The 26,247-nt window shown below is 49.0% G+C and overlaps 1 protein-coding gene across 1 annotated transcript in view; it reads right to left on the reverse strand.

The window, feature by feature from the left end:
- Positions 1–25,798, reverse strand: part of NTF3 (neurotrophin 3) — a 67,492-nt gene extending 41,694 nt beyond the window's left edge. The window contains exon 1 of the mRNA XM_082738233.1: positions 25,451–25,798. Coding sequence (XP_082594359.1) covers positions 25,451–25,702 — 252 coding nt within the window. The 5' untranslated portion in view covers positions 25,703–25,798. The remainder of the gene's footprint in view (positions 1–25,450) is intronic.
- Positions 25,799–26,247: the final 449 nt, after the last annotated feature.

Genomic DNA, 26,247 nt, shown 5'->3' on the forward strand with positions numbered 1-26,247 from the left:
GCCTCCTTGCCAATCTGGTGCCTCACTCACTGTACTTTCCTGATGTCTCCACTCCTGGCACACCCCTCCACTCCACTCTCTGCTTTCCCAGACCTCCACCGGCGACCCCGCCCACTGTTCTCTACCAGCTGGCTTCCCACTGCGCTTTCTCTCTGTGGGCCCTGGAAACTCCCAAATTGGTAGAAGAGGAAGGCAGGGGTCATGTTGGAAAAAAAAAAAAAAAGTAATGGCTTGAGAAGGCAGGCAGGACACCTTCCTCCTTGGCTACCAACTCTTGCTGAGACAGACAGACAACTACTCTAAGGTCTTGCCACTCTTCATCTTAATTCTGCAAAGAACTCGCTGTATTTGCACACGGCCTGCCCTGCACAGTGGGAATGTGTGAAGGACTGTGAACCCTTAAACAGGTTGAACTGTGTCCCCTGGAAGGAGAGAAAATCCGAAATCCCCAGCACCACAGAATATGATTTTATTCGGAAATAGGGTCTTTACAGAGGTAATCCAGTGACAGTGGGGTCTTTGGAGTGGGTCCTAACATAACCGGTGTCCTTATAAAATTGGGAAATTGGGACCCAGCCAGACATGCACAGCGGGAAGACAGTGTGAAAACACACAGGGGAGAATGCCATAAAGATCAAGGATTTGAGTGTCGCATCTACAAGCCAAGGGACACATCAGGCTACTAGAAGCTGAGGGAAAGGCGTGGGAAGTTCCTTCCCTGGCATCTCTAGATGGAGCAAGGCCCCACCAACACTTTGAGTTTGGACCCTGAGCCTCCGGAACAGTAAGGCAACTCATTCTTGTTGTTTTAAGCCACCTGGGAAACTCAAACGGTACTTCCCAGGTAATCTTCCTCGGCAGCCTGCCCTACCCTAGGGCCTCACTTCGTGGTCCACACAGACAATTCAGTTTTTATCAACACGCCACAGAGTAAAAGCCCCATCACGGATATCATGGATCCACAGGGCTCCTAGGACCCGTCTAAGAAACTTCAGCTGACACTCCCATCTCCCTCCACCCCTAAGAGCAGCCGCTCCAAGGAAATCCTCATCAACACGCCACCTCTGATGTTGCTGAGCAGATGACCGCTTCAGGACAGATGTCCCCGGTCTATGGTCAGCTGGGGCAGAGACCCCAAACTAGTTGGGGCACCGGAAGGGGCGTGGGGCTAGGCGAACGGGATGAGAAAATCATCCAACTACCCACACATCTGCTGGGAGAACGAAGCCAGTTCGACACAGATCTAAGAGGTTTCCGAGTAATAGCGAGAGTGGTCCTACGGTGCAGCACACAGACACAGCCAGCTGGAAAAGCTGCCGGCCAGGCTCTGATTCCTCCTCAGTGGAACAAACAAACTGATAAGGAGAGAGAGTCCAAGAGGAAGGAGTAGCATGCACGCGTGGGTAGATCAGGAAGCGTCGAGAAGCCCAGGCTCTGTAAAATAAGGGGTGTCTAAGGGGAGGGGAGAGAGAAGGAAAGAAAAAAACCTGAAAGGGAGGCGGGAACCGGTGTTAGGGACCCGAGAAAGTCGCTAGCAAGTCACAAGCACACAGCGGTGCTCACGCACTTGCAACAGACTCTACAAGTCGAAACAGTATGGGCACAGACATGAGGAGTGACAGTCTGTTACTGATTTATCCATCCTGAGATTTATTTAATAAATTGCCACTTATTAAGGGCTTCCTGTGAGCCAGGCATTGTTTGAAGCATTTTGCGTGGATTCGGTCATCTGGCCCTCACTCCATCTGATGACGTAGTTTCAATCATAGAAGAGGAAAATGGGCATGACTGGCAGAAACTAACCCGCTCAAGGTCGCCCAGCTAGTGAGAGACGGGGCCAGCCTGGCTCCCGCATCCCAGTTCTTCCCCACTGTGCGGCAGGAGAGGTGCACTTAGCAGAAAGGTGGCGGGTAGGGTGGGGAGAGAAGACAAGAGGAGAACCATCCAAAAATTAGATCAGGAACGCACATACACCAGAAGGAGCAAGCTAATGGTGTGAAGGGCGAGGGGACAGGCTTTCTTGTGAGCCTTCTGCTGCCCTGTGATAACCGTCATCTCAGACTCCTCACTTGGAGCTGATACACCTTCTGAAAATGACCACCTTAAAAAAAATGTTAATATCTTTAAGCCCAGAAAGGTAGCTTCTAGAAATCTATTTTAAGAAAATAACCAGATATGTGTATAAAAGTCTATATAAAAGGATGGTTAACTGTAATATAAAAACAGTGGCCAAAATGAAAATACACAGCAGCAGTGAAATAGTTCAAACATGGTGCATGACGGAGGGACACACAGTGAAATTCGTCTTACACAAGAACACTTGAAGATATGGGGAGACACATATGATATGTAGAGGTGGGAAATCCCACTTAAATCTGTTTATCAAGTACGATGAGCTCCCTTACTAAGAAAAGGAAACACACACACACAAGGACACATAAAGGTGCACACATGCATGCACACAGGGCTGCAGGGGGTACCTACTAGAAACTGTCTTCCTCTTCATTTATCCTAACATCTTCCTAATTGTCTCTTGTGAAATCATGCATTAGAACAGGTACTTGTTTCATCATCAGAAAACAATGTCGTATGTTGTAACTACTTTGGGAGGGTCCCAAAAAGCTTTGGCTGTCATTTTTGGCTTCTGTCTCATCTACTTTCCACCAACTGGGGGCAAGAAGAGGACATTCGAGTGGTCTCCATCAGCATGGTATTTCTTTGTTTCTGATCTTAATTTAGGAAGAACCACAACTTTGAATTAAGGAGAGCACTGTTTTTGTGTTCCAGTTAGATGAAAGCATGTAGATATATTATAGACATATTATAGATATATTAAATAGATATATTAATAGATATATAGATACATACACACACACACATATGTATATTAATGACACCTGCTGATTTGACAGGAACTCAAGGAAGGATCCTGCTCAGGAGGCCAAGTGGGCTCAGGGTACCCTGTGGCCAGGGACTGTAGCTTACTGCATCTAGTAAATGACAGCGGTGTCATTTACGCAGCTAGGGCAAGAAGGGGTAAGGCGCTAGAGAGGTGGGCAGAACAGAAGATGGGAAATTGTAAATAAACAGGAAGGCAGCCTGAAATAGTGGTTAGCAGCACAGACTCTGGAATCAGAAGAGTGATTCCAAGCTTGGTGCCACCACTCCTTAGCCATTTAACCTCAGATGAGTTATGTGGTTGTTCTACAAATATTTACTGAGTTAACTACTCTGTGCCATGTTCTACTCCAGGTCCTGGGGATAGACAATGAAGCCAGGATGCAAAAATGCACTGCCCCCATGGAATTCACTTATATGGAAGGGAGAAAAAGAGCAGTGCCTGGGTGGCTCAGTTGGTTAAGCCTCTGCCTTCGGCTCAAGTCATGATCCCATGTCGGGCTCCCTGCTCAGTGGGGAGTCTGCTTCTCCCTCTCCCCTCACTGCTTGTGCTTGTTCTCTCTCTTTCTCTCTCAAATAAATAAATAAAATCTTAAAAAAAAGAAAATAGGGACAAAAAGATAATACATTAGAAAAAACAAGTAAAACATGTAGTTTCTCAGATGATCTTAGGAACAACAGAGAAAAATCTGCCCAAGCCTCAGTTACCTTGTCTGCAAAATGGAATGGGGCTAATAAAATAGCTATTTCATCAAGTACTTGGGAGGATTTGTGAGGTCACACATAAGGCACTGAGCACGATTCCCACTTCAATAGATATTACCAATTGCCATTATTTTGAGATTAAAAGAGTCAGATCCACTCTTGTCCGAGTGATGACACAGGGAATTGTAAGAAATGGTCACAGCCATTCACAAATTGAAGAGCCAATGGGGCTTCATCCCCAGTAATGAGGAAACATCAACCCACCAACTCTAGTAGGGTATTGAGCTTCCTCCCGACTACGACAAAGAGCAAAATTTTTCTCCCTTGGGGTTTTTCCAACCCCAGAAGAAGTCGGAGGAATCCCTGATCATTTCTGTTATCATTGAACAAGGACAGTATCTACCCCTTAGTCTCTCCCACTTCAAGATTTAACAAAAGGCACCCGATCCAGGGAGCCTCACCGGCGTCCCTGCAGCTCTGCCGTCATTTCCTCCCCCATGTCTCTCTAAGGATGTCAGAGGTCAAGGGAAAGGAGGCCTGTAGCTTGTCTAAGTCTCCACGCGCCCAGGGCTGTGAGGGAGTCAGGAGATGGGTCAAAGATTCACATGGAGTTCTCCCATAGCCTGGCGGTCCCAGATTATAGATCACTGTGCAGATTTTCACACGGACTTTAGGAAGAACCCCCAGAATACAGGGGTACTTCTGACCCATGGCCCAACCACTGGGCCAATGGCCAAGGATTCTCTGAGGGAGGAAGGAAAGAAATGGTGTCCTGGCTAGTCAGAAGGAAAAGCTTTCCAGAAGTCCATTTTACAAGCCTTGGATTCTAGCCTCCTGGAGAGGTGAGAAGTCATGAGAAGTTCACAAAGGGCACAAAGAGAGAGAGGTGTGTATTTGTATGTACATAACGCCAGCATATGTGTGTGCAAGAATGTTTTAAGTAATTAAATGCAGAGCTTAAATCAGATGGATTATCCCAGGGTTTCACAGACCAGTAGCTTATTTTTGGTGGACCTCTGAGGAGCCAAATGATTTGTCTGCACTTGACATCAAAGAGGATAGCTTGTTAGTGCTTTTCCTCTTCTCTCTGTAAAGCCAAGTTTGGCAGAGCTCTGGCTCTAACTCAGGACTCAGAAGTGTTAGGATTTTCTGTGAAGTCTGCTGCTATGCTTATGCCCTTCCTTTCCTGGGACGGGGAGGGCAACACAGGGCTGAATACAACGGAGGATTCAGGAAAGTCGAATCTCAAAACACTACAAGCTCCAGAGCAGGAACCCGTGAGATGGAGCATTGTGTTAAACTAGGACCAGATGAGAAGACCCAGGAGGAGTTTCTAGAAAGTTCAAAGAATGCTCCAAGGGGGAAATAATGCAAACCAAAACCAGAAAAAGGGAAGAGAGGGGCCATGAGGGGATGCAATCTGCCCTTTCCCCCAAACTATAGTGCCCAGCTAGGGGAGAAATGTACCTTGAGACATAGCTTCTCTTACGGCTGTGCATGAACTCTCTCTTCCGGGCACATCGCTCAAGCCCCAAACACTGTGTGCTTTTCCCCACCGCTGTGTCTCTGACTGTGCTATCCAGATCTACCCCTTAGAACTCTTTTGCCTGAGCCAGGGGTCCTCAATCATCTACCCAATGTCCTTGGAGCTCTAACTGCCCTCCACGTAACAAACGCCCATTGCCTTAATCCTTTCTCTCTGGTTTTACTTAGTTGGGGATGTCTCATTTCCAGAGATGTGCTCAACATTCCTAGAGGTGAGGAACCACACATTTTTGTATTCCCCACAACGCAGGACACAATACCTTACCATATCAGGCACTCAGTAGCTCGCTGCCGAATGAGTGTTTTTTTTAAGAACCAGAATTTATGCCCATTAGGTCACTGAGCAGAGTTCATTTTTCAGAGGAGAGAAATGATGCATACTGAACATTCTGACTGCTTTCTTTCTCTTGGGCTCCTGCTAGGGGCACACACAGTCTCAGGCATGGAAAGCAAGCTTTTTCAGTAGGCCTCCAGAAGTCAACAAGAACCATGGTGCTGGGGCTCTGACAGCCCCTTCTTCCATCACAGCTTGCTTTCCCTCACCCTCCACGGCTTGTCCATCAGCAAATCCTTCCATCCCTCCTTCTAAAACAGATCCCCAATTATCTGGCTCCTCCGACCTCACTCAAGACCACCGAAGCCCAGGCCACCACCTCTCTCACCCTGGACCATGTTGGTATCTGATGGTCTCACTGCCTCTGCAGCTTGCCCCCCAACAAGGTAGGCAGAGGAACTTTCTAGAATGGTTAACCAGATGACATTATTTCCTGCTCCAAACCCTCCAGTGGGTTTTCATTACACCTGAGAGGGGAAAAAACTCTGGCTTCCCAACATATTTGCCAGGGGCACTGGGAGGTCCTGGCTTCTCATTACATGCTTCAACTCATCATACAAATAAACTCTGTAAATGGCCCATGAGGCTCTACATGATCTGGCTGGCCTCTCTTGCTGCTCTCTGTCCCAGCCTTCCTGCTGTGTCTTGAACATACCAATCAAAAATTCCCTCTCCCCTGCCTCACATCTCCTTGTTTTATTGTCCACTGTGGCCTTGATCCCCATACGAAAATGTCATTTTTGGATCTACTTATATGCTTGTTTGTTTCTGCATTTATGGGCTCTCTCCCCTGGAATGTAAATTCCGTGAGGGCAGAGCGTTAATTTTTCCCATTCACTGCTCTATCTACTCCATCAGAAACAGTGCCCAGCATACAGAAGGCACTTACTAAATGTTTCTGGATAGAAAAATCTTTTGGGATACTGGTGTAGGAATTACTTGCCAGCAGAGCGCTTTCTAATATCAATATTAATGCCGAAAGACATTCCTAGAGATCAGAAATCGAAAGCCATGATTTCGTAGCTCTTTTTAAAGTTATGTAGTTGAAGAGAACAGAAGGCTTTTAAAAATGGCCACAAACCTTCCCACAAAGATGTGCTCAACAAAGATAGATCTCGCGGAGCTGAAAAGAGTCTTGCCAATTTCTATTTACCCATTGGGCTACTTTAGGTTTGTTTGCTTGGGGTCCAGTTCAATGTAACCAACGTTTCTTGAACACTGGAATTAGGTCCTGGTGAATATAATATGATTAGCACAGGGCTCTTACCTGCAAAGATCCTAAGGACGCACGGGGAAGACCGACACATGAGCATCATATTTGTGGGGCGATCTGAGGTAGTAACGCAGTAAATGATAAACCAGAGATCTGTCTGGGGCCTCGGGGAACATTTCCTGCATGAGCACACCTCACAGTCAGCAAGGCAAACAAAGGTGGGAAGAAACCCTAAGCTTTGGGAGAAATGCAATGAAAGCATGGCTGTGAGAAACCCCAAAGAGGCAGACAGAGTGTGTCATGGAGGAACAAGCAAGTCACTTTCCAGGAGTCTGGACTGTATTTGGTGCAAGCACGGAGAGAGTCTTCTACTGTACCTTATTTATCCCAACACACAAGTGTTGGGTAGTATGGGATATGTCTACTCTTTTCTTCCATAATCAACAAAGTTGTTCATTACCAAGAAAATCCCACCTAATGTAGGAAATGGAGAGAAGAGTGAGAGGAAAGACAAGGGCTGAGACTTTGGAAGTCCACTCAAAAGTTAATCTAACAATTAGATAAGAGGCTACAATAAAAGAATTTCACATGAAATCCAGTGAAATTGTGTACCTCTTACAGAAAGGTATGTGGCTTGATGGAGAGGATGGACGAATGGAAGGAAGCCAGACAGACAACCATTGTCATCCTGATCGAGGAGGTGCATGGGTCACTGGGTAGCCTGTGGGGCTGGGAGTCAGACCTTGCTTCTGCTCAAGGCCCCACTGGGCAGTCTTCTTTACTTCTGAGTCTCAGTTTCCCCATCTGTAAAATGGGGGGAATTATGTCTCGGTGTCCTGTCTAGTTGCTGTGGGGACTGGGATTGTGCAGGGAAAGCACCTAGCACCATGGGATACTTGGTTCCACGACCCCAAGTGCAAATCAATCCTGAACACAATTATCCCATTAAAAACTCTCCTTGGGGATCAGAAACTGGTTATCTTATTTGCTTAGGGTTTAAGGATTTGAATCTGCCATTTGAGATATTCTTAAGGCCTTCATTGTTAATCCCATATTCAGCTTGGAAAATATAGGGAATTAAAAGTCTCACACAATTGGGAACTCCTATACCGTGAGGCACTGTGCTTTTGAGAAGAGCCCAGGGGATCTTCAGAGGGAAACTCTCAGCTCTGCGGTTGGGAAGGGAAGCTGAGCATCGGGAAGGCAAGCCCCAGGGCTCCCAGGGCTACACAGCATGGGTGAGGGAGAAGGAAGGGTCCGCCTCACTGAACCTCGCCAAGCCTTCCTAAACTACAAGCAGAATGCATTTCATGCTGGTCGACTCAGGTAAAGGCCCTGATTGAATGGTTACCCAAAGATAAAGACCAGGGATGGTCGTTAAGCATGTGGCTGGACAGATGTCCTACAGGAAAATGTGGAGCGGTCCTTTTCCTAACAGGATACTCTGCGTGATCTGCTCATTTGTCACATTTGTCTGCATTTTGCTAACTGCTTCTCTCCTCCCTGGTGTGGACGCTCCTAACTACAGTTCAGCTGTAGGCGTGGTGCGCCGTCCCAAAGAGACTGGTCTCTTCCGCCTGTCCCCATCCATCGTCACCTGAGAAGCCTCACACGCCTCATTGCTGTTTTCAGTTCTGACATGATTTATTGACCATTTTAATGGATAATTTGGGGAGTAAATGCTCAGTCCACAGGCCTGTGCTCTGAGAACAGCCGCATCTTTGTTGAAAGGCTGGGCTTCTGACGTTATTTATGGACTACATGACATGACCCTGCTCCCCGGTCCACGGCTCATGAACTCGCACAAACCTCTGACTTGAGCTGGGCCGGTCAGAATCTCTCTCTAAGGAATCTGCGATGGGGGCCCCGGGACAGTCTGTTGCTGGGTCTTGAATGGTGCGGGGTACGAATGCATGGAGAGTGGAGCCCACATGATCCTGCAGAGAATGGCCTCCAGGAATCTTGGTTAATGTCTTAGGAAACCCACTGGTAGTGTCTGCTCTTGGGTCCCTAAGATGGCACTGTGTCTAGTTACGTTTTTCCTTTGGGTTATTTAGCAGCATTCGAGATAAAATCATGATAGTAAATAATTAACATTTATTGAACCTTGACTGTGTTCCAGACTCAGAGAGCCACATTCTATGTCTCATTTAGCCCTTCCAACAATGTGATGATATCCTTCATACTTAAGAAAACCAACAGAATCTTGTCAATACCGTCAAGACTGCACAGCTAAGAAGTGAAGCTGGGATTTAAAACTGGGCTGATGGGTCTACTTTCAAGGACATACACAGCTGAGAGAACAATTCTGCCTGTGTAACCCCTCTAGCACCCCGCTGTTGGCGAGCACCCTGCTAAGATGTCTTAGCTGTTAACCCCCATCACTTCCACTGCAATGATGGGCTTTGATGTTTCTGCTGGCAGAAGCATTCTGAGAACTTTGAGGGGAATCCCTTTCAAGATGGCAGATGGTATCCCCTCCTGAAGACCTCCTCCTCCTCCTGTATCAAATTCATACACATAGGGGCACCTGGGTGGCTCAGTCTGTCAAGCGACTGCCTTTGGCTCAGGTCATGATCTCAGGGGTGCTGGGACTGAGTCCCCAAAGCCAGCATCAGGAAAAGAAAACAGCAAACTGGTACCAGAAAAACTCAAACCCAAGGAAGGCATTAAAAGAGGAATCAGGAAATTGAGTGAGAAGGAGAATTCTTTGGAATATCATTTTTCTATTTTATGTATATACAATCAATCAAGAAAATGAATTATGGACAAAACAAGCAATTGGAGGGAGACTGTGAATATTTTATAATCTCGAAAAAATAAGGTGCTTCATCCACAAAATGAGAATAGCATGTTGCAAGGAGATTTTCACAATGGTAAGAAGATACACCAGAAAGTCGTGTCGACCATGAGCTCTGCAGCCAGATCCAAGATGGCGCTGGAAAGGAAGTTCTGTTGGGCAGATACACTTGATGTATCTTGGCAGATATCCTTGAGGAGGGAATATCAATCACACAGAGCGAGCAGCCAGACACAAACGGGGTGACTGACCTGCACTGAAATGAACTCAGATTTCCTAGATGACATTTTGACTGCCCTGCTTGTGTCCATTCTTTTTTTTTTTTTTTTTCTTTTTAAGGTTTTATTTATTCATTTGACAGAGAGAGAGAGATCAGAAGTAGGAAGAGAGGAAGGCAGAGAGAGAAGGGGACATGGGGATCCATCCCAAGACCCTGAGATCATGGCCTGAACCAAAGGCAGAGGCTTTAACCCATTGAACCACCAGGTGCCCCTTGTGTCCATTCTTATCATTTTGCCCCACTAGCCAGCCCTCATGAATGGCAGGACCCTGAGCTTATACCGCAGGTGGCAGCATCAGAAAGATGTAAATTAATACATCGATTCTTTCAAGCCACACCTGGGATATTCCTTCCCATTTCTCACGGTGCCCCCCAAGGCTACCTCCCAGACTCTCAAGGTTTGCAGGAACATCCAGGTGCTGCAGGGTCTTTTTTTCTGGGAGTTCCCCCAGCCTGACTTGGAGGAGAGCCACCTTTCAATCAGAACAATGTGCTATTAGCATAAGAATATACCAGTTTAACGATAACATATACTTGTAAAGTAATTTACAGCTTGCAAAACACTTTCCTATGCATTATCTCATCAGCAACCCTGCATTAATTATCTTCAGTAGGTAGAGTTCATTATTGCAGTTTACAAGAGAGGAAATTAAGGCTCCAAGAGGTTGTGACCATTAGCGATTGACAGACAGAAGTAGAAACAGAACTGGGTATAATTCACTTCCCTTCACCACTCCCCCTAAGGCAGAAATAGCCCAAGAAGCATTTTCTCTTGAAGCTCCCCTGCATGATCCTGGGGGTGGGGTGGGGGGGAGGGAGACGACTTCACTACTCTTATCTGCTCTTACTGCCAAATGTACTTCATATGCCTCAGCACTAGTGTCAACTTTCTACTCAGTTCATGATCCCTTATTTACACAGTCTAGACTGGATATCGGAAAACAAAATAAATTGCCTCGTGTCCAGAAATAAATGCTTCAGCTCATCTCTCGCCTTTGAAACATTCTTGTCCTTTGACTTAAAAAAAAAAAAAAAAAAAAAAAAGGCCACTGTTGAAGGTGATTGCTAGGTTGGGGGCGGGGGGAATGGTGACAGCTACACACTGCCAAGAATGACTTCAGTTCCATCCACTTGCTACACACAGAGAGAGACAGCCCCGGGCTTCCTGCCTCCACTGTTCTTTGCAGGGCTTGTCTCTGGCTGTGGCAGTGCAATCCTTTGGCAGTCCCTTGTGCAGGATGAGGCCTGTCCCCACCTCACTGCCCGGTGCTGCAGATTGCGGTCACACCAAAATCTGCCCTCCGCCTATGAACCACCTTCCCAGTCTTCACATATGGTCAGCGTGGCTCACTCCACTGCATTGTAGCTCCTATACCATCCTTAGGCCACTCTCCGCCACCCGGAGAACCCCAAGTCCAAAACACATACGGAAGCCCGCACTTAACCATGGGTGTTAGACGCCCAGCCCCAGCCTGCCTGACCGCCTACCCAATAATATCTTTTTGTAAACGAGAAACCCAGAGACTGCGATGATTCCAGATGGTCCACTTTACAATTCAGGACTATGTGGTTGGAAGCATAACTTTTGCAGGCCTTATTCGTGTTTTCAAACCTTGGTTTTTAGCTTCCTTCTCTGACCCTTTGCTCCCTGGCTCTCCTGCGAGCCCTGGCTTCCCAACAAGAAAATGTCAAGGAAGAGAACAACTACTTTCTTGGACACAGAGAGCAACTGGTGAAGGCATGGCCTCAGGCTGTGCCTCCTGGAAGCCCCATCCCAAGATAAGCACTAGGGCTGGATGGCACAGTGAGAGGGGAGTGAGAGGCTTCCTTTCCCTCAAGCCTTCAGTGCGGAGATCAGCAGCCCTGATTCCCGGCTAAGCCTGAAGGAAGGTCTCTGACTGGTATGCACATTCCCAGGAAGCACCAGTGCAAGAAATCTGATCATTCAGAGACCACAAACCATTTTGCATCTTAAATGCACTATGGAAACCTGGTATAATATCTGCCTCTGAGGGCTATTGGGGAAACTAATGAGATGACATTTTACAAAAGTGCCTGCACAGCATTCATGTCCTGGGAATGCTGGTCTCTGCTTCTTTCTCCTGCTCTGCGCCATTCATCCTCAAACACCCCCTCCAGTAGATGGGGTAGTGGGGGCTTCGCTATCCACTGATGACCCGTGATCTGCCCTCCAGGTATCCAGTTTCTAAGGCAAATGCAAAGTAGTTAGGGTGTAGGAGAGCTCAGCTCAAATTCGCTAACCATCCTTAACTAGGTGAAGACGTCTTGGAAGGACCCCAAGCGTGAGGATGGGCACAGACAGCGCAGTATGGGATGATACTGTCAGTCAGTGGTTCTCAAACTTGGCCATCTGTTGGAATCACCTGGTGAGCATTCAGAAGTGCTGATGCCTCTGTCCCAACCCAAGATTTTCAACTTCGGTTGGCTGGAGTATCATCCAGAGCCACCACTGAGCCAAAGCTGAAAGATCAAGTGCAAAATGAGATCAGAACCACAAGAGCATGGGATGAGCTGCCTCAAAACCCTTTGAGACGATGATACCTGAGGTTCCCTTTGGCTTTACCAAGTGGAGTTCTGGCATTTCCACATCCCAAGTCACTGGGTGGCGTGCCAAGTGTCCATCTGGGTCACTGTCACACAGACTCTCTTCTAATATCCTAAAAACAGTATGGCCATGCAAAGAACTCTGTACAGATTCAATACTGGCAAAGAGGTTCTGTGGATTGGGGTATTTTCAGGAGACTCTGAAACACACATGCACACACACAGCCATAAGAATCATCTACAGGTGGATCTGATCTTCAGGACTCCGGGACCCACAAACCTTAGCATCTATTCACATTCCATTTTGCGCCTGGGAAAAGGTCTGTGCAAGCGGCCCCCTCTGGGGTCACAGTTCCATATTTTCAGGGGTGCCACTCCAAAGGCCACTTTCTTTCTTGTCAATGAAACAAAAATCAGAAGGAAATGCGTAGAAAAAGAAACCCTGCCAACCATCCTAAATTCTGAGCATTATGAGTTCCTAAGCCTAGTTTTTGTTCCCCTGCAGTCAAAGCCACTCTGTTTGTGTGTGTCCCCCCACCCCCACCCCCGCAATCCCTTCCAGGACTGGCATTCTCTCCCCCAGCCAGCACAAGTCAGAGTAGCCAGAGCCCACATCAGGCCTGACGCTCCCGCTCTGCCTTTCATTCACGTGTTCCCTCACTCATTCATTCTTCCATCAATCCAACCAACAGTCATTCTTTCACTGTAGCTATAAATTAAGAGCCAGAGTGATCCTCCTCTTTGGAGCCAAAGCCTAACTGTGGCCTCTCCAGGGGTGACCCCAAGTCTTCAGTAGTGCCCCATCACCCTTGGGGGAAAAGGGAGCCCCCATCGGCTCCTGCCTCCTGCACACCTCTCTGTACCCCTCGTCCCAGGCTGCCCTGTGCACCACATACTCGGGCTTCTTTCAGTTCTAACTGCTCTTCTCACCTTGTGGCCTCTTTCCACCTGCTTCCTCACCTGGAACTCTCTCCCCCCATCCCTCCTGCCCTCACGGATGCTCACAAATCACATCACACGCCGGCAGAAAGCCTCCCCGCTATTTCCTGGAGTTGTTTGGCTTGGAACTGCTCTCAGAGGAAATTTCTTTTCTATCTCTACTGTAGCCCCTGCTCACTGTTTCTCTTTGGACAAGAGTCTCAGACATGCCCGTGCCCCAGGAAAGCACACGAAAAACAACCGGAATCCTTTTCCAACCCCCTCATATTTTTTTCCCATTTTAGTAAAAAATCGGACCTTCTCGAATGGCTCTATCCTGGACGGTGCCTCTGTCGAGTGGTCCCCCAAATGACTCAGGAAACTTGCAGCAGACAGACGGTAACTTTATACAGCAGCCCCCAAAAGGAGATGTAAACACCGAAGGGGGCGCTGGGAAGACATATTCCCGATTCATACAAGAGCCAAAAAGTAAAAAGGGAACGTCGGAGGATTAGAGTGACAAGCTGAGGTCTCTCTGCCAGTAACCCAACCACATTCAACTTGATTTCCTAGACTTGCTAATAGACCACAATCTAAAATATCTTTCTCTCTTATTCCACACACACACACAGACACACACACACACACACACACACACACACACACACATACACTCTGAGATACAAGAACATGAAACGAATTGAACGTTTCCTTGGTGACCATTTAAATGCTAAGACAGAGAGAAAAGAGTATGAGGGTGAAGTGATGAAAACAACTTTTTCCCATTTTAATCCACAACCATGGAAAATGCGTGCAGAGTTAGAAACAACAACAACAACTTCATTAAAGCGAAGCCTGGATTCTAGCGTGACGGACTCCCACACTGGACCTGTGACCAAAGCTAGGGGACCGACACAGGCTTTCGGGTGGGGGGCGCTATCTTTGACTCAGGCACTGGGAGTGGATGGATCTTCAGAAGGAAGGTCCAGGAGAGGAGTTGGGGGAGAAACAGGGCAGACGACTCAAGAAGCTATTTACCCCCTGGCCTTTGTGTTCGTGCTGCCCCCACGACTCCCCTGGGAAGTGTGGTCTCTCGCACTATGTGGGGGCCCACCAGGACAGACAGGGCCACATCTCGAGGTGCCCCTCCTTGCACAGAATCCAAGTGGGACTCTGGTGCTGCTGCTTCCTGACAGGCTGGACCCAGGAGCCACCTCCCACTGCATGCAAGAGTGGCATGGGGGGCAGGATTAGGGATGGGATGGGAGGCCCAGCAAGCCCAACAGCCCCAGGGCACATGGTGGCCCTGTAGGTCTCAGAACTTTCAGTCCTGTGCCACGACACAGAGGGCTCCCTCAGGATGCTCTTGCTGACCCCTGGAGTGGTTACAGCAGACCCGGTGGGTCATGCTGCTCCACATTTCTTTCTGATCAGCCCAGTCTACAAGGACTCCTCCTTCCTCCAGACTCTCAAAGCCCCTGAGATCCCTGCCACTTACGTGCCGCTTACCAAACATATCCTGCCCCCTCAACCACCCCCACTGGTCTATTAGTCTGCAATCTGTCCCAGACTCCCAAACAGACTGCAAGGTTCTTGAAAGCAGGGTCCCTGCCTTTCAGACCTTGGCGGTCCCCAGGGTACCCAGCATGGTGGCTGAGAAGTGACAGGTGAGGCCAGAGGCCCTCTTAAAGTAACACTTTTGTTTAGTGGTTAAGAGAAACATCCAACAGATATGTTAGGTTGTTGTTGTTGTTTTTTAAAGGACCCTTATAAAATCCAAAGAAAGCATTAGTAAGGATCTGCTGTCTAGTGGTATCTGGACCAGTTGAAAACAGGATATGAAAAAAAAATGCTGAGGTTCTCACTGAGCAGGAGGGACTCAGCGGACAGAAGTGGACAGTAGATGGCAGTCTGTCCCTGTGTCAGAAGTGGTCACAGTGCCAGGAGCTACGCATGGAGACTGTCAGGAGAAGCAGTGAGCTTCTCCAATAGATGCACCACCCCTGTCTGTGCGGGCCCGACCCGGGAGCCAGAAGACTTCTGAAAAGCACACCTGCGAGCACATGCACTTACACATCTACCCAGCCCCAAAACCTGGACCACACACACCTGCCACAAACTCTTCCCGTGAAGAATCACAGGCCCAAGCTCTATGAAGCATCAGGAACTTGGGGATGAAGAGAGCCACTGCCCTGCAGAAGGCATGACTGCTCCTGACCAAGAGGATTCCCAGTCATCATTCACACTAAAAAACAACACTCCGGGCAGGAGCCCGGCATGTGCTGTTCTGTGCTCACACTGCTCCTCCCTGGAGGGCAATGATAGGGCACCCGACTCCCTCACCAGCTCCTGTATCCTCAAGGTCAGGGGCAAGGCATTCACCTGCATCTTCTCCAACAGCTAGCACAGGGCCCAATACTAAGCGGTGTTTCTCAAATAACCTTTGCACATATATTTTCCAAGTGTCTAGAGAAGGATTGCCTTCATTTGTAGGCAGTGACACCCAACTCACCTGTGACCAAGAGCCCAAATTTGCAGATGAGCTTGGCAGAGGAAGACATGGGGTGGGGAGTCTAGGAGGGGAGCAGGAAAAGCCTTTCCCAGTGAAGAGACAGTGAGCATCATGACCTCAGCCTTGGGACAGGCCCAAAGGAGACATAGAGAACACAGCCCCGGACCCTTGGCCAGGCGCGTCATTCTCTGAGCCCGGCTCTTAGCATTGCACAGTCTGGCCTCCCGGATGACCTGTCATGCACGCATTCCCAACACATTTCTGTAGCAGACACTGCTCAAGGTGTTGGGGGACACGAAGATGAAAAGTCCAGATCCGTTCTTCGCAGAGCTCGCATTCTAGTGAAAGGTAGGAATGCAAATAAAACCTGGGCTGTTAAGTGCTATAACACAGGGAGGCTGGGGAGCGAGAGGCGGGCTCTTTGGGGGAATGCAGGGAGGCTTTCCAGAGAAGGTAATGGTGAAGCAAAGATGTGAAGGATAATTTTCATATCCTTGGTGAAGAAGGAGGGGAGGACATTCTAAAGACAGAACATATCCTCCAGGGCCATCTTAAATTCAAGAACAGATTTATATTTCTGCCATTCACGATATCTTATAATCAAGGGACATTTCCCTTTACATTTAAGGCATATCCCCTTATCGATCCAGCCATCCAGGTTCTGCTGCTAATTCCGGATTTCCACTATAAAGGGTGAGGAAGGAAAGACTTTAGGGATCACCAAAGGTAGTAGTCCTCAGTGATCTCACTTAAAACCTGAGCAAAGTGAAACCTGGTGTGGGGTTCAGGGACCCCCCCCCCCAAAATTGCACAGTTCATCTCTGCTGGAGTTTAGGGCGGAGTCTGGCCTTCTTCCTCAGAGCTTAGGATCCTTCGGATTTAGCTTACTGAATTCTGCTACCCACAGACGGTTTTATTCCATATAAACCTCTCCCTACGCTCCCAACTTCCAATCCAAGATCTGCCACAAATCTGGCAAGCTTGCTTCTTCAACACTATAAACATACACTCATCCGTATGTTCAATAACTTATCTGGCATCACATAACTTAATTTCCTCCTCCACCCCCTCCACATCTCTGCACATAAGTCCTGCAGGCCAGTACGGATACCTGGAAATCCCAGGCATGGACCACAGGGAGGGTTAGGGAGCGGCAGAATCACAGAAGATGTGAACTGTCACAACTGGCAGGGGCCCTTGGCCTTCTAGTGAGTCCGGCTCACTCCTGTTCCACAAGGGGAAACAGAGAGACCTAAGGAAGGAGAGTGACTTGCTCAAGGTCATGCAGCTAGTTTGAGTTCTTTTGCCAGGAGAGATGGGGCAAGCTGTTCCAGGTAGAAGTAAGGTGTCAGGAGAGCTGGGCTTCTTCCTAACTGGGACATGCTTGTTGGCATCCAGCTGATTCCCAGAGCTGCACTTTCCTCCAGAACCCAGTGGAAGCAAGGGACAGGCCCTATGAGCCACCAGGAGCAGCAGGCCTGCTAGACACGGTATGGAAAGAATCCCAGACTACGAACGTGATACATATCCCCTAAGGGATAACTTAGAACCGGGGGTGGGGGGGAGAATATTTTTTAATTCTAGGGTCTGGAACCTAGAAACAGAAAGATGGGGGCAGTACATCGCCAGGACCTGACTATCATAAATAAATAAATAAATAAATAATGAAAGGGCTACGTCCTCTTATAGAGAAAAAAGCACCACCCTACATAAAAAAGTATTCTAAATACAATGAACACATATTTTTAAGCACCTACAATCTCACAGGCCCTTAGGTTAGTGTCCTACAGTTATCTGCCACTGCAAATACCTTCCAGCAACCAAACAAAGTCATTCTCATTAATTGCCTTGAAGAGGTAGTGAGAGTGGTGATGGGAAAATCAGTGGAGGGGGAAGGAAGAATAAGAGCCTCCACAGTTATGGCTTCAGAGATGGCAACATGCACCCCCAAGCATCCTTGTGTTTTCCCTACTTCTGGTACTGCTCAGAGATAGGCATGAGGCAGGCAAGTGCCAGGGCTGGGGGGGTCTCCAACTGCTGTGCATCAAACAGAGCCTGGGGATCCCAGGCATTAGCAGCAACCCCTACCCCAAACTTTCAGCAAGAAATCTACAACCACTTTGACCCCGGTGTAAATGAAAGGAGTTCACGAGCCTATTAGGAAGGCCGTTTTCCAAATTCTGAAGGACCCACATGTTCTCCACGCAGATTCTCTTTTACATTTTGTGCAACCCTCATCGCAGGACTCGAGAATGCTGGGACCTACCACCTCTTGTGGGCGTGTGGATCAAAACCAGATGTCCAGCTCCAATCTTATAGAGTTTACAAGGAGGCAATTGTGGCTTAAATCAATACCCCCATTCTGGAAGGGCAGATTCCCTTGTCAACAGAACGGGAAGTGAAGGGGGAGGGCTGATGGGAGCTAAGACAGATCGGACACATGCTTGCCAGCAGGTGGCTAAAAAGCCTCAACATTTGTCTTGCACATGAAGAAAACACAATCTGACTGGTGGATGATGGACTTGGGATGGCCACAGGCTTCAGGATAGAAGGCCTCAACAGCTATTTGTATAACTGTAACCATATCTCTCAATGTCAGGTAACCTCCGTCTTCCCATCTGGAAATGAGATTATCCTGGCCATTGAGATAATGCCATGCGATATTTGTGATAATGCCTGGTACCCAGTAAGTATTCAGATATTAACTATCCCCATCATCATCATTATCACCATCATCATCATCATCAATCATCTTAAGGGTGGGTACTTGTCGTAATCAGAAACATTGACACTAAAAGGCACTCCGTGTAGAAGCTTGTTGATAAGCATCGGGCTTACCTGCATGCCAAACCCAACTCCACTCAACTCTGTGTTCACTGGGAAGGGTAAGCCAACTTCATGAGCATTCTTGGCCAAAACAAAACACTATGGCAAATTCTTTGCATGCCTTTCTGCCTTTGACTAAGCCATTTCCCAAGGATAAGAAGCGGGAGTTCATTAAGGGTGTGCCAAGATGCAGTCTAAGCAAGGCACAGAGTATAGGAGGATGGTGCCACGGCAGAATCCCAGGATGGTGGAATTGCAATGGGACTTGGAGGTTTTCTAAATCAAGATCCTCCTTTACAGATGGGTAAATTAAGGCCCAGTGAGAATGCCGAGGGACACATAACAACAGCTAGTTAATGACAGAGACAGTCTCAAGAGTGATCCCCTACCTCCAAGTCAGCAGGCTTTCTGCTGCCCAGTGTTGCCTGATACCACCCCATTGGTCTGAGATCTTTTGAGATCAGTAAGCTATTGTTCACTCCTACAGCTCTGGCCTTAAATGAACCTTAAAGGAACCTTAAGATTTTCAAAAATCCCTGACTAAACAAATCCATAAAAGATCTGGGTCTTTTCTACAAATGCTATTAAAAAGTGAGCAATCACAACAGACCACACCAAAGTTCACTTCAAAATCTGTTCTTTCTCCAGCTAAATCAAACTTATACTCAGAGATATGGAGTTAGGCTGAGAGCCACAGACAGCCTCTGGCAGTTACCAGTTAAGACTGCTTGAGAAGGACCAAGGCATAGATGGGGACATGAAACAGCCAATGCATTTTCATTATCCAGAGGTGCATGCCTTTTTTAGTCCCTTGGCATTTTTAGGTAGGATGAAATGCCGAGTTACAGAAAACGATGAACAACAAAAAGTGCTTTAATGACCTTGGGCTCTCTGCACGGGTTTTCATAGGTTCTGAAGTTGAGTTCTCTGTAGGGTTTATCTTTGCCCAGCCTTAATCTTAATAGCAATCTGTCAAGGGTAGAGCAAGATACCATCTCTACTGGCCTCATACTTCTTAAAAGTTCCCACATCTCCATCCTTATATACAAATGATCTGAAAGAAGCTTCTACCAACTTTTCCCACAAGCTGGCCCTTCAGCAAGAAGCAAGAGTCACCAGCTCCACGTATCATCTAATCTGAGCCAGGCAGCCATGTACCTCCCACCCGTGACAGAGCTCTGCAAACGGCACCTGCCCATCCAGGGCCACTCTAGAGCTCATGTGTCCCCCAGCATGTACATGTGTACATGCTCCCGTGCTCCTTTCTCCCTCTGCACACGTCTGTCCAGGCACAAAGTACATCCACAGGCCTTATCAGCAGCACCACACGGGGCTTATGCTTGTCTCCAGTATAAGATTTGGTTCCTCTCCAACGGACCCGATTTTAAATAAAACTAAACCTAAAACCCTAGCAACGGTCATTAGTTCACCATCTCCACCGCCAGAAACCGCCTGCCTCATTAAAGAGTAAAACAGCAGCTGGTGAAGTCTCCAGGCAGGGTGGTGGGTTTTAAAGATCTTCTGTGTCGGCCTGACTCCCCTCTCTCACTTCAGCCAACTCGAGGATTTACATTCTCTCCAGTTGGGGCCAGAGCCCTGTAACTGCTCAGGAAAAGGTCTGGAGGAGCCTGGAGCAGAAGCCGCTGCTCTTGAATAGCGGGGAAGTGGAGCGGCCTGAACATCTGATCCATCTGGGAGTGGAATTGCAGGGATGGGAAATGTTATGTAATTAAACTCTGCCGGCCTGTCCCGCCTGGGGAATGTGAGACCCATCAGTAGTGACCTCTTCCAATCAACTTAATTGGCCCAATCTCGCCAAGAAAAGCAACAGAATTGGTTTAGTGCCTCATGGAAATAGCTTAGCTCCTGACTATTTATGGCCACTGAACTCAAAGATGGGAGCCTGACTCTGAGCCAGGAGTTGACAGCGCGTGCTGACTGCTGGGAGGACTTGGAGGCTTCAGTGGATTCCCTTGCCTCTCTGGGCCTCCGTTTCTGTCTCCGGGGGAAGGTGCTGTAACCGTGTGCTGTGTCGGGTGCACAGCACTCCGCAGACCCAAAGCCTCTTACCAGGCAGGCTCTTGCCTCCAAGGACCCACGGTCTAGAGAAAAACAGACCTTCACAGCAACCCGGGATAGCTGGACTTTGCTCCTCTTTTATTCAAATATGCCAAGGCCTGCGGCCATTTCCTTTGTTTCCAAAGTCATGGTCTATGTAGCTCATGTTAAGGAACAGGCAAATGTCTCTGATCATCAAGAACATGGATCTGGGGATCACCTTTCTTTGGAAGCATTCAAGGACCTTTTATGAATACAGATTCCCATCAGCTGCAATCTAGGCTTAGGCTGCCTTGGTTTATCGGGTTGAGTAAATTGAGGCAGTTATAGAAAGTTCTCTTTGCACAGTGTGGGAGCAGTAGACATGCAGTGGGTGTTAAGACTATTCTGCCAACTTGGGAAGGGGTGCAGATCCCATTTTTATTATGATTCACAGGCATGCTAACGCCCATGTTCAACGAGACTTCACCTCTGAGTAAAGCTTTGTATTCCTAAGCACTCAAAACTTAGGGGGAAAAAAAGAGGGAACTTTTCTCCTTTTTGAGTCGTTACTGAGATTAGGACACTGTCCCAAAGTCACCCTGCCTCCAAAGAGGCACAGCTGAACCGGAATCAAGGCATTCCCAGCACCTTTGGAAATATGTGCCACTGGATCTTCAGACCGATGGTTCAAGCCTTTATCAATTCTTTATTACATGGATGAGTTTTACCTAAAATGGAGCTAGGACCTCAAAGCGACAGCTCCGATGTCACAAATTTAAAACTGTCAGGAGTCAACTAAAGTCTCCCCCATAATATGCCCTCGTGTGATTAGAACCTAATAAATGAGGTTCCCTTTGACCTGGTCCAGGTAAGCTGCTATGTGTAGCCAGAAGCCCACCCTCCTTGTGGTATGAGGAAGTTACCTCACTAGCTGTCCTAAGGCACAAACGCCACCAGACTTCACCTTTCCTTCACTTCCCAAATGCTCCTGGAAGCCTATAGCTCTTGTTCTAGGTATACATTTTACACTTAAAATACACATCTGAGGGGCGCCTGGGTGGCTCAGTGGATTAAAGCCTCTGCCTTCGGCTCAGGTCATGATCCCAGGGTCCTGGGATCGAGCCCCACATCGGGCTCTCTGCTCAGCAGGGAGCCTGCTTCCTCCTCCTCTCTCTCTGCCTGCCTCTCTGCCTGCTTGTGACCTCTGTCTGTCAAATAAATAAATTAAAAAAAAAAAAAAACACATCTGAGCATCCAAGACAATTCTCATCTTTCCTCAGGCACAAAGAATTCCTGCAAAAACATATGCCCTCCCCCTCACGAGGGCCGGGACATATATGCCTCCAACCCTCAGGCTCTAGCTTTCTCTCAGTCACTTAACCTCAGCCTCACACTGTGCACATGCGTGTGCCCAAGCCCACGCACATACACGCACACTGGGTTAGCAGTATGTGCACAGCCCAGAAAACATCAAAGTGAACAAACACTCTCAACCCGCATCCTCCCTGATCCCAGCTTCTCTGTCACCAGCTCCACATATCAAGTCTCATTCTTGCTAGTGAGACCTGCACATTCCCAGAAACTCAATCCTTCGCTGTATCAGGACCTGCCTTCTGACCTGAATTGTGGCACCTGCCCCGATCATCGGCCCATACCTCCTACAAGAAATAGTCACACCTCTCACTCTCCTAAAACCATACATCATCCCTATCGTTATGCCCCATTTTTACTTAACCACAGATACATTTCAAGTCAGCTTCCCTTTGGCCCCCAAGATCCATAAACATCCCTAGAAACTGAATTACAGTTCTTGAAGAAACCTCGACTAGCATCCAGCTCTCTTCGCTCCTCTTGGCAAAACTGCAGCAGTCAGCTGAGTCCAAGAAGGAATTTTTCCAGGGCACTGTGCCATGCCCCAGTACCCAGCAATGGACTCAGCATCCCGTAGGCATTCCATAAATTTTAATTAATAATCAATATTAACTGGTGACAATGAATTCCTTTATTAAATAAGCAACCCATCATCCAGCATAGTATAACACGTGTCTCTGTCCCCAGGCGTGCAAAATGTATTCCTCCCCTCACTGCAGTCTTAAGTAGACATTCTCCCCGATCCTCACCTAGTGCCAACACACATGACTTTTCCCCTTAAATGTACACCCCTCATTCTAAGCCTTCTCCAATTCTTTCCTCTCTGAGGAGGTACAGAGGGGCAGAAGGCAAAAACCAACCCAGTCTCCTCTGCAAATGCCTTTTTTCTCCATAATGAGTGCCTGAGCCCATTTTCCTATCCCCTGGCTACCCCAGTGCCATCCTAGCCAAATTTCCCCACGCACACTCTTAAAGTTCACACTCTTTTCCCCAGATAGTCTTCCCCCACCCCACCCCCACACACATCCCTTTGGTAATCTTCAGGAGGCCAACTTTTCAGACACGTCCACCTTTTGCTCCTCCACACAGCAGCCCTCCCATGCCACACCCACTCCATGTGTCTGTGCAGACTTGCACAAGCCATCTGTCTTCGACACACTGTACCTCTCCTCCTGCTCTGACACCCTTCACAGGCACAGATTTCTCATTAGCTACACCTATGTTCCCACATGCTCTCATCTCCTGCCAGTCACACATATGCCCATCTAACAGACTCCCCAGAAACATACACCTCCACGGCACACCTAACAGGGGAGAGCTCTGGCTCTCTGACCACCCGCAGTACACACCCTGCTGCCGAGACTCTCCAGAAACCTCCTCCCTGACCACACAGAGTACCTAATGGACCTGGATCTCCCGCCATAGGAAAGCAGACCCCATTCACACAGAACCCGGTCTTCCACTTCCAGCTACAAGCCAGTCCTTACCAAGGCAAAATCTCACACACTCCTTGCTGCAGACTCGGTGTTTTCCTCCCACACTGTTCACAGAGCCTGCTTTCTCTTCGTCTCCCCCCAACTCCCAACACCATACCCAGGTCTAAGTGTCTGAGCCCAAGGCAGAGGTGGTTGGATTTTGTCCCCTGAATTCTACCTCTCAACTTTCTTTGTGCAGCACGTCAGGGAGGAATTGGGGGCTGGAGAGGGTAAGCTGAATATGCTGGAGAATTTCTGAGTGTAAGAAAAACAGAAGGGATTGCAAAGTTCCCTCTCTTACAACTTTCTCCCCTCCTGATGTTTAGGGCAGAGGGCTTACATATTTCTCTTGCTCTCTGTTCTGGAGGGTGGGAGAGGGCATCTCTTTATGAAAAAGCAGGTCGTCCAGAATATTCTCTAGTAGGTGAGTTACAAACAAGAGGCTCCAGGAGTGACACCCACCTCCGTTTAGGCCACCCCTCCCAGCTCCCGCCCTCAGCTCTTCTCACACACAAACAAGTCCCCCCAGCGCGGGTGTCCCAGCTCTCCAGCTCTGAGCCCAGCGCTCATGCTGCGTCCAGGCTGCGCCTCCACTCTGACTCTGAACCTGCCATCCGCCGCCAGAGGTCGAAAGGAGGCGGTCTAGTTCGATGTTTTCACCCACCTGGAGTACCTCTAGACACGCGGGGTGGGGGTGTGGGTGCTCCTTACCGGTTGGCAGCCCTCACCCGGTTGAGCGCGAGGTTCTCAGCTCCATGCATTTGAAGCGCAGCTGAGGAACGAAGCAGCCAACCACCCCACCCCCCGCCCCCCAAACAGCAGCGCCTCCTCGCCGGGCACCCACTTGTGCCAGAAAGCAACAAGCAGAGTCCCCTCCCCCACCCTAACCCTTCCTTTCCAGAACCTTCAACTCCCAAGCGTCCCAGATCTCATTTAGAGTGTGAGCAGCGCTTTGGGGCAATGGGGTAATTTGGCCCACCCGGGGTCCTTCTGACTCCAACCTAGCTCTGCCAGTCCCTGGTCTCCCAGCCTTCCCACACCTCCGCCTCAAATTCCTAGAGCTGGCCTGGAGAAATCGCGAGGAATTCCCCAGGGACGTCCTGGCCTGCGTGCCTGCGGCTCCCCCGCGGGGTCCCAGATGCGCGGGCTGCGCGCAGAGCTCCAACATCTACGCAGAGACCCAGGGTGGGGTAGCCACAGGGTGGGCGCTGGCCACCACGAACCCCGGGTGCGTGGCCTTTGCCAAGAAAAGCTTTCGGAAGAGGTAGGGTACTCCAGGACAGGTACACCGCGCTAGGCAAGGAGTTGCAACTCCCCAAACTGGGAAGCCTGCCTCCCGGTCGGTCGTGAGCTCCGAGTCCCCTCCCCCAGCCCACTCCCGGGCCGGGGGAGGGGGAGGCGTGCGGGGAACCCCGAGCTCTGGGGAGCCGGCCACAGAACGCGTGCTGGGGAACAGCCGCGGCACACTCGCGTCTTTCCCGCGCGGGATCCGTCTGCCACCCCCTTTTGTTACAGGATGCGCGGGGAGCCCTCTCTTGTAGGAGGAGACGGGTGTGTTTGTTGGGGGTTGGGGGGGCGGTTCTGCTGAATCCCTTTGCTGCCCTTCCGTCGTCCCTATTTCCCCTCGCCTCCGCCCCCATTCCCAATCCAGGTCCCTTAAACCTGATCACTTTCCCAGATACTGGACGGTTTTTTGGGTAGCCGAGGGACCGGAGAAGAGGTGGGGAGGAGTGTCCGTGTGTGTATGTTTGTGGTGGGGAGGGGGTGACTGCGGTCGCGCCTCGGCCTGGGCAGATCCTAGCGCAAACTTCGGGGAAGGCACAAGCCCGGGAAAGTGAGTGAGTGAGACACGATGGGGGTGGGGGCGGGGTGCAGTTGGGGTCTCCCCTCGCTAGTCCACAGGAAAATCTCCCCACTTAACGCCTTCACCCTCGAACCTGCCCACCCAACGTGCCCGCCTCCCCTTACCGTGGCAGAAGTAACCATGGCATCCGTGTGACTGTTTCCAGGGACGTCGACATGAAGAGAAAGGTGGACGCGAGCTCGGTCATTCAAAGTCTCCCCCACCCCGCCGCCGCCACTACCCAGCAGGGGAAAAAAAGAGAAGAAGAAAGAAAGAAAGGAAAGGGAAGAAAGTAGTTGCGCCGGGCTCTCTCGCGGGGCCGCGCGCGGAGCTGCTCGGTAGGGAGAGGAGCCTTCAACTCTGAGTCCCGTGAACATAATCTGCGCGGTTATAACCAGCCAACCCGGCCAGATGGCTCCGCGCTCAGCGCCTTAACCCCTTCCGTGCCGCGCCGCCCGCCCCCGCGCCCGGCCGCGCGTTTCGCCCGCGGATGCCCCTAAGCCCCTGCGGCTTGGGGCTCGGGGCCCAAAGGGGCAACGGGGTCATTTCTCCTAGCCTGTCTTAAGACAACGACAACAACAATAACAACAACAACAACAACACAACAACAAAAACTTCTAAATTAATGGTCTACTTCAGTATCCCCTTTTTAGAGACCCAGGGGAAAATAGAAAACGAAATATTCATTTTTTCACTACATTTTACATGTTCATGTCTTCAGCCTGTCTTATTTGTTCTTGTTCTTGAAAAAAAATCTTTTTAATTTTCTTTTTCTTTTCTTTTTATTTAAGATTTTCCTGTCTAGGCAAAAGGGCCTTTCTTACCCCTTCCCCCTGGAGGCTTGGGTCTAATGTGCAAACTCCTCCTCCAAACCTTAGACCCTTCCAGCTCTAGATCTCTCCCCACCTCCTATCAAGCCCAC

Source organism: Mustela nivalis (assembly GCF_964662115.1).
Source record: "Mustela nivalis genome assembly, chromosome: 7".
In the NCBI taxonomy this organism is placed as follows: Eukaryota; Metazoa; Chordata; class Mammalia; order Carnivora; family Mustelidae; genus Mustela; species Mustela nivalis.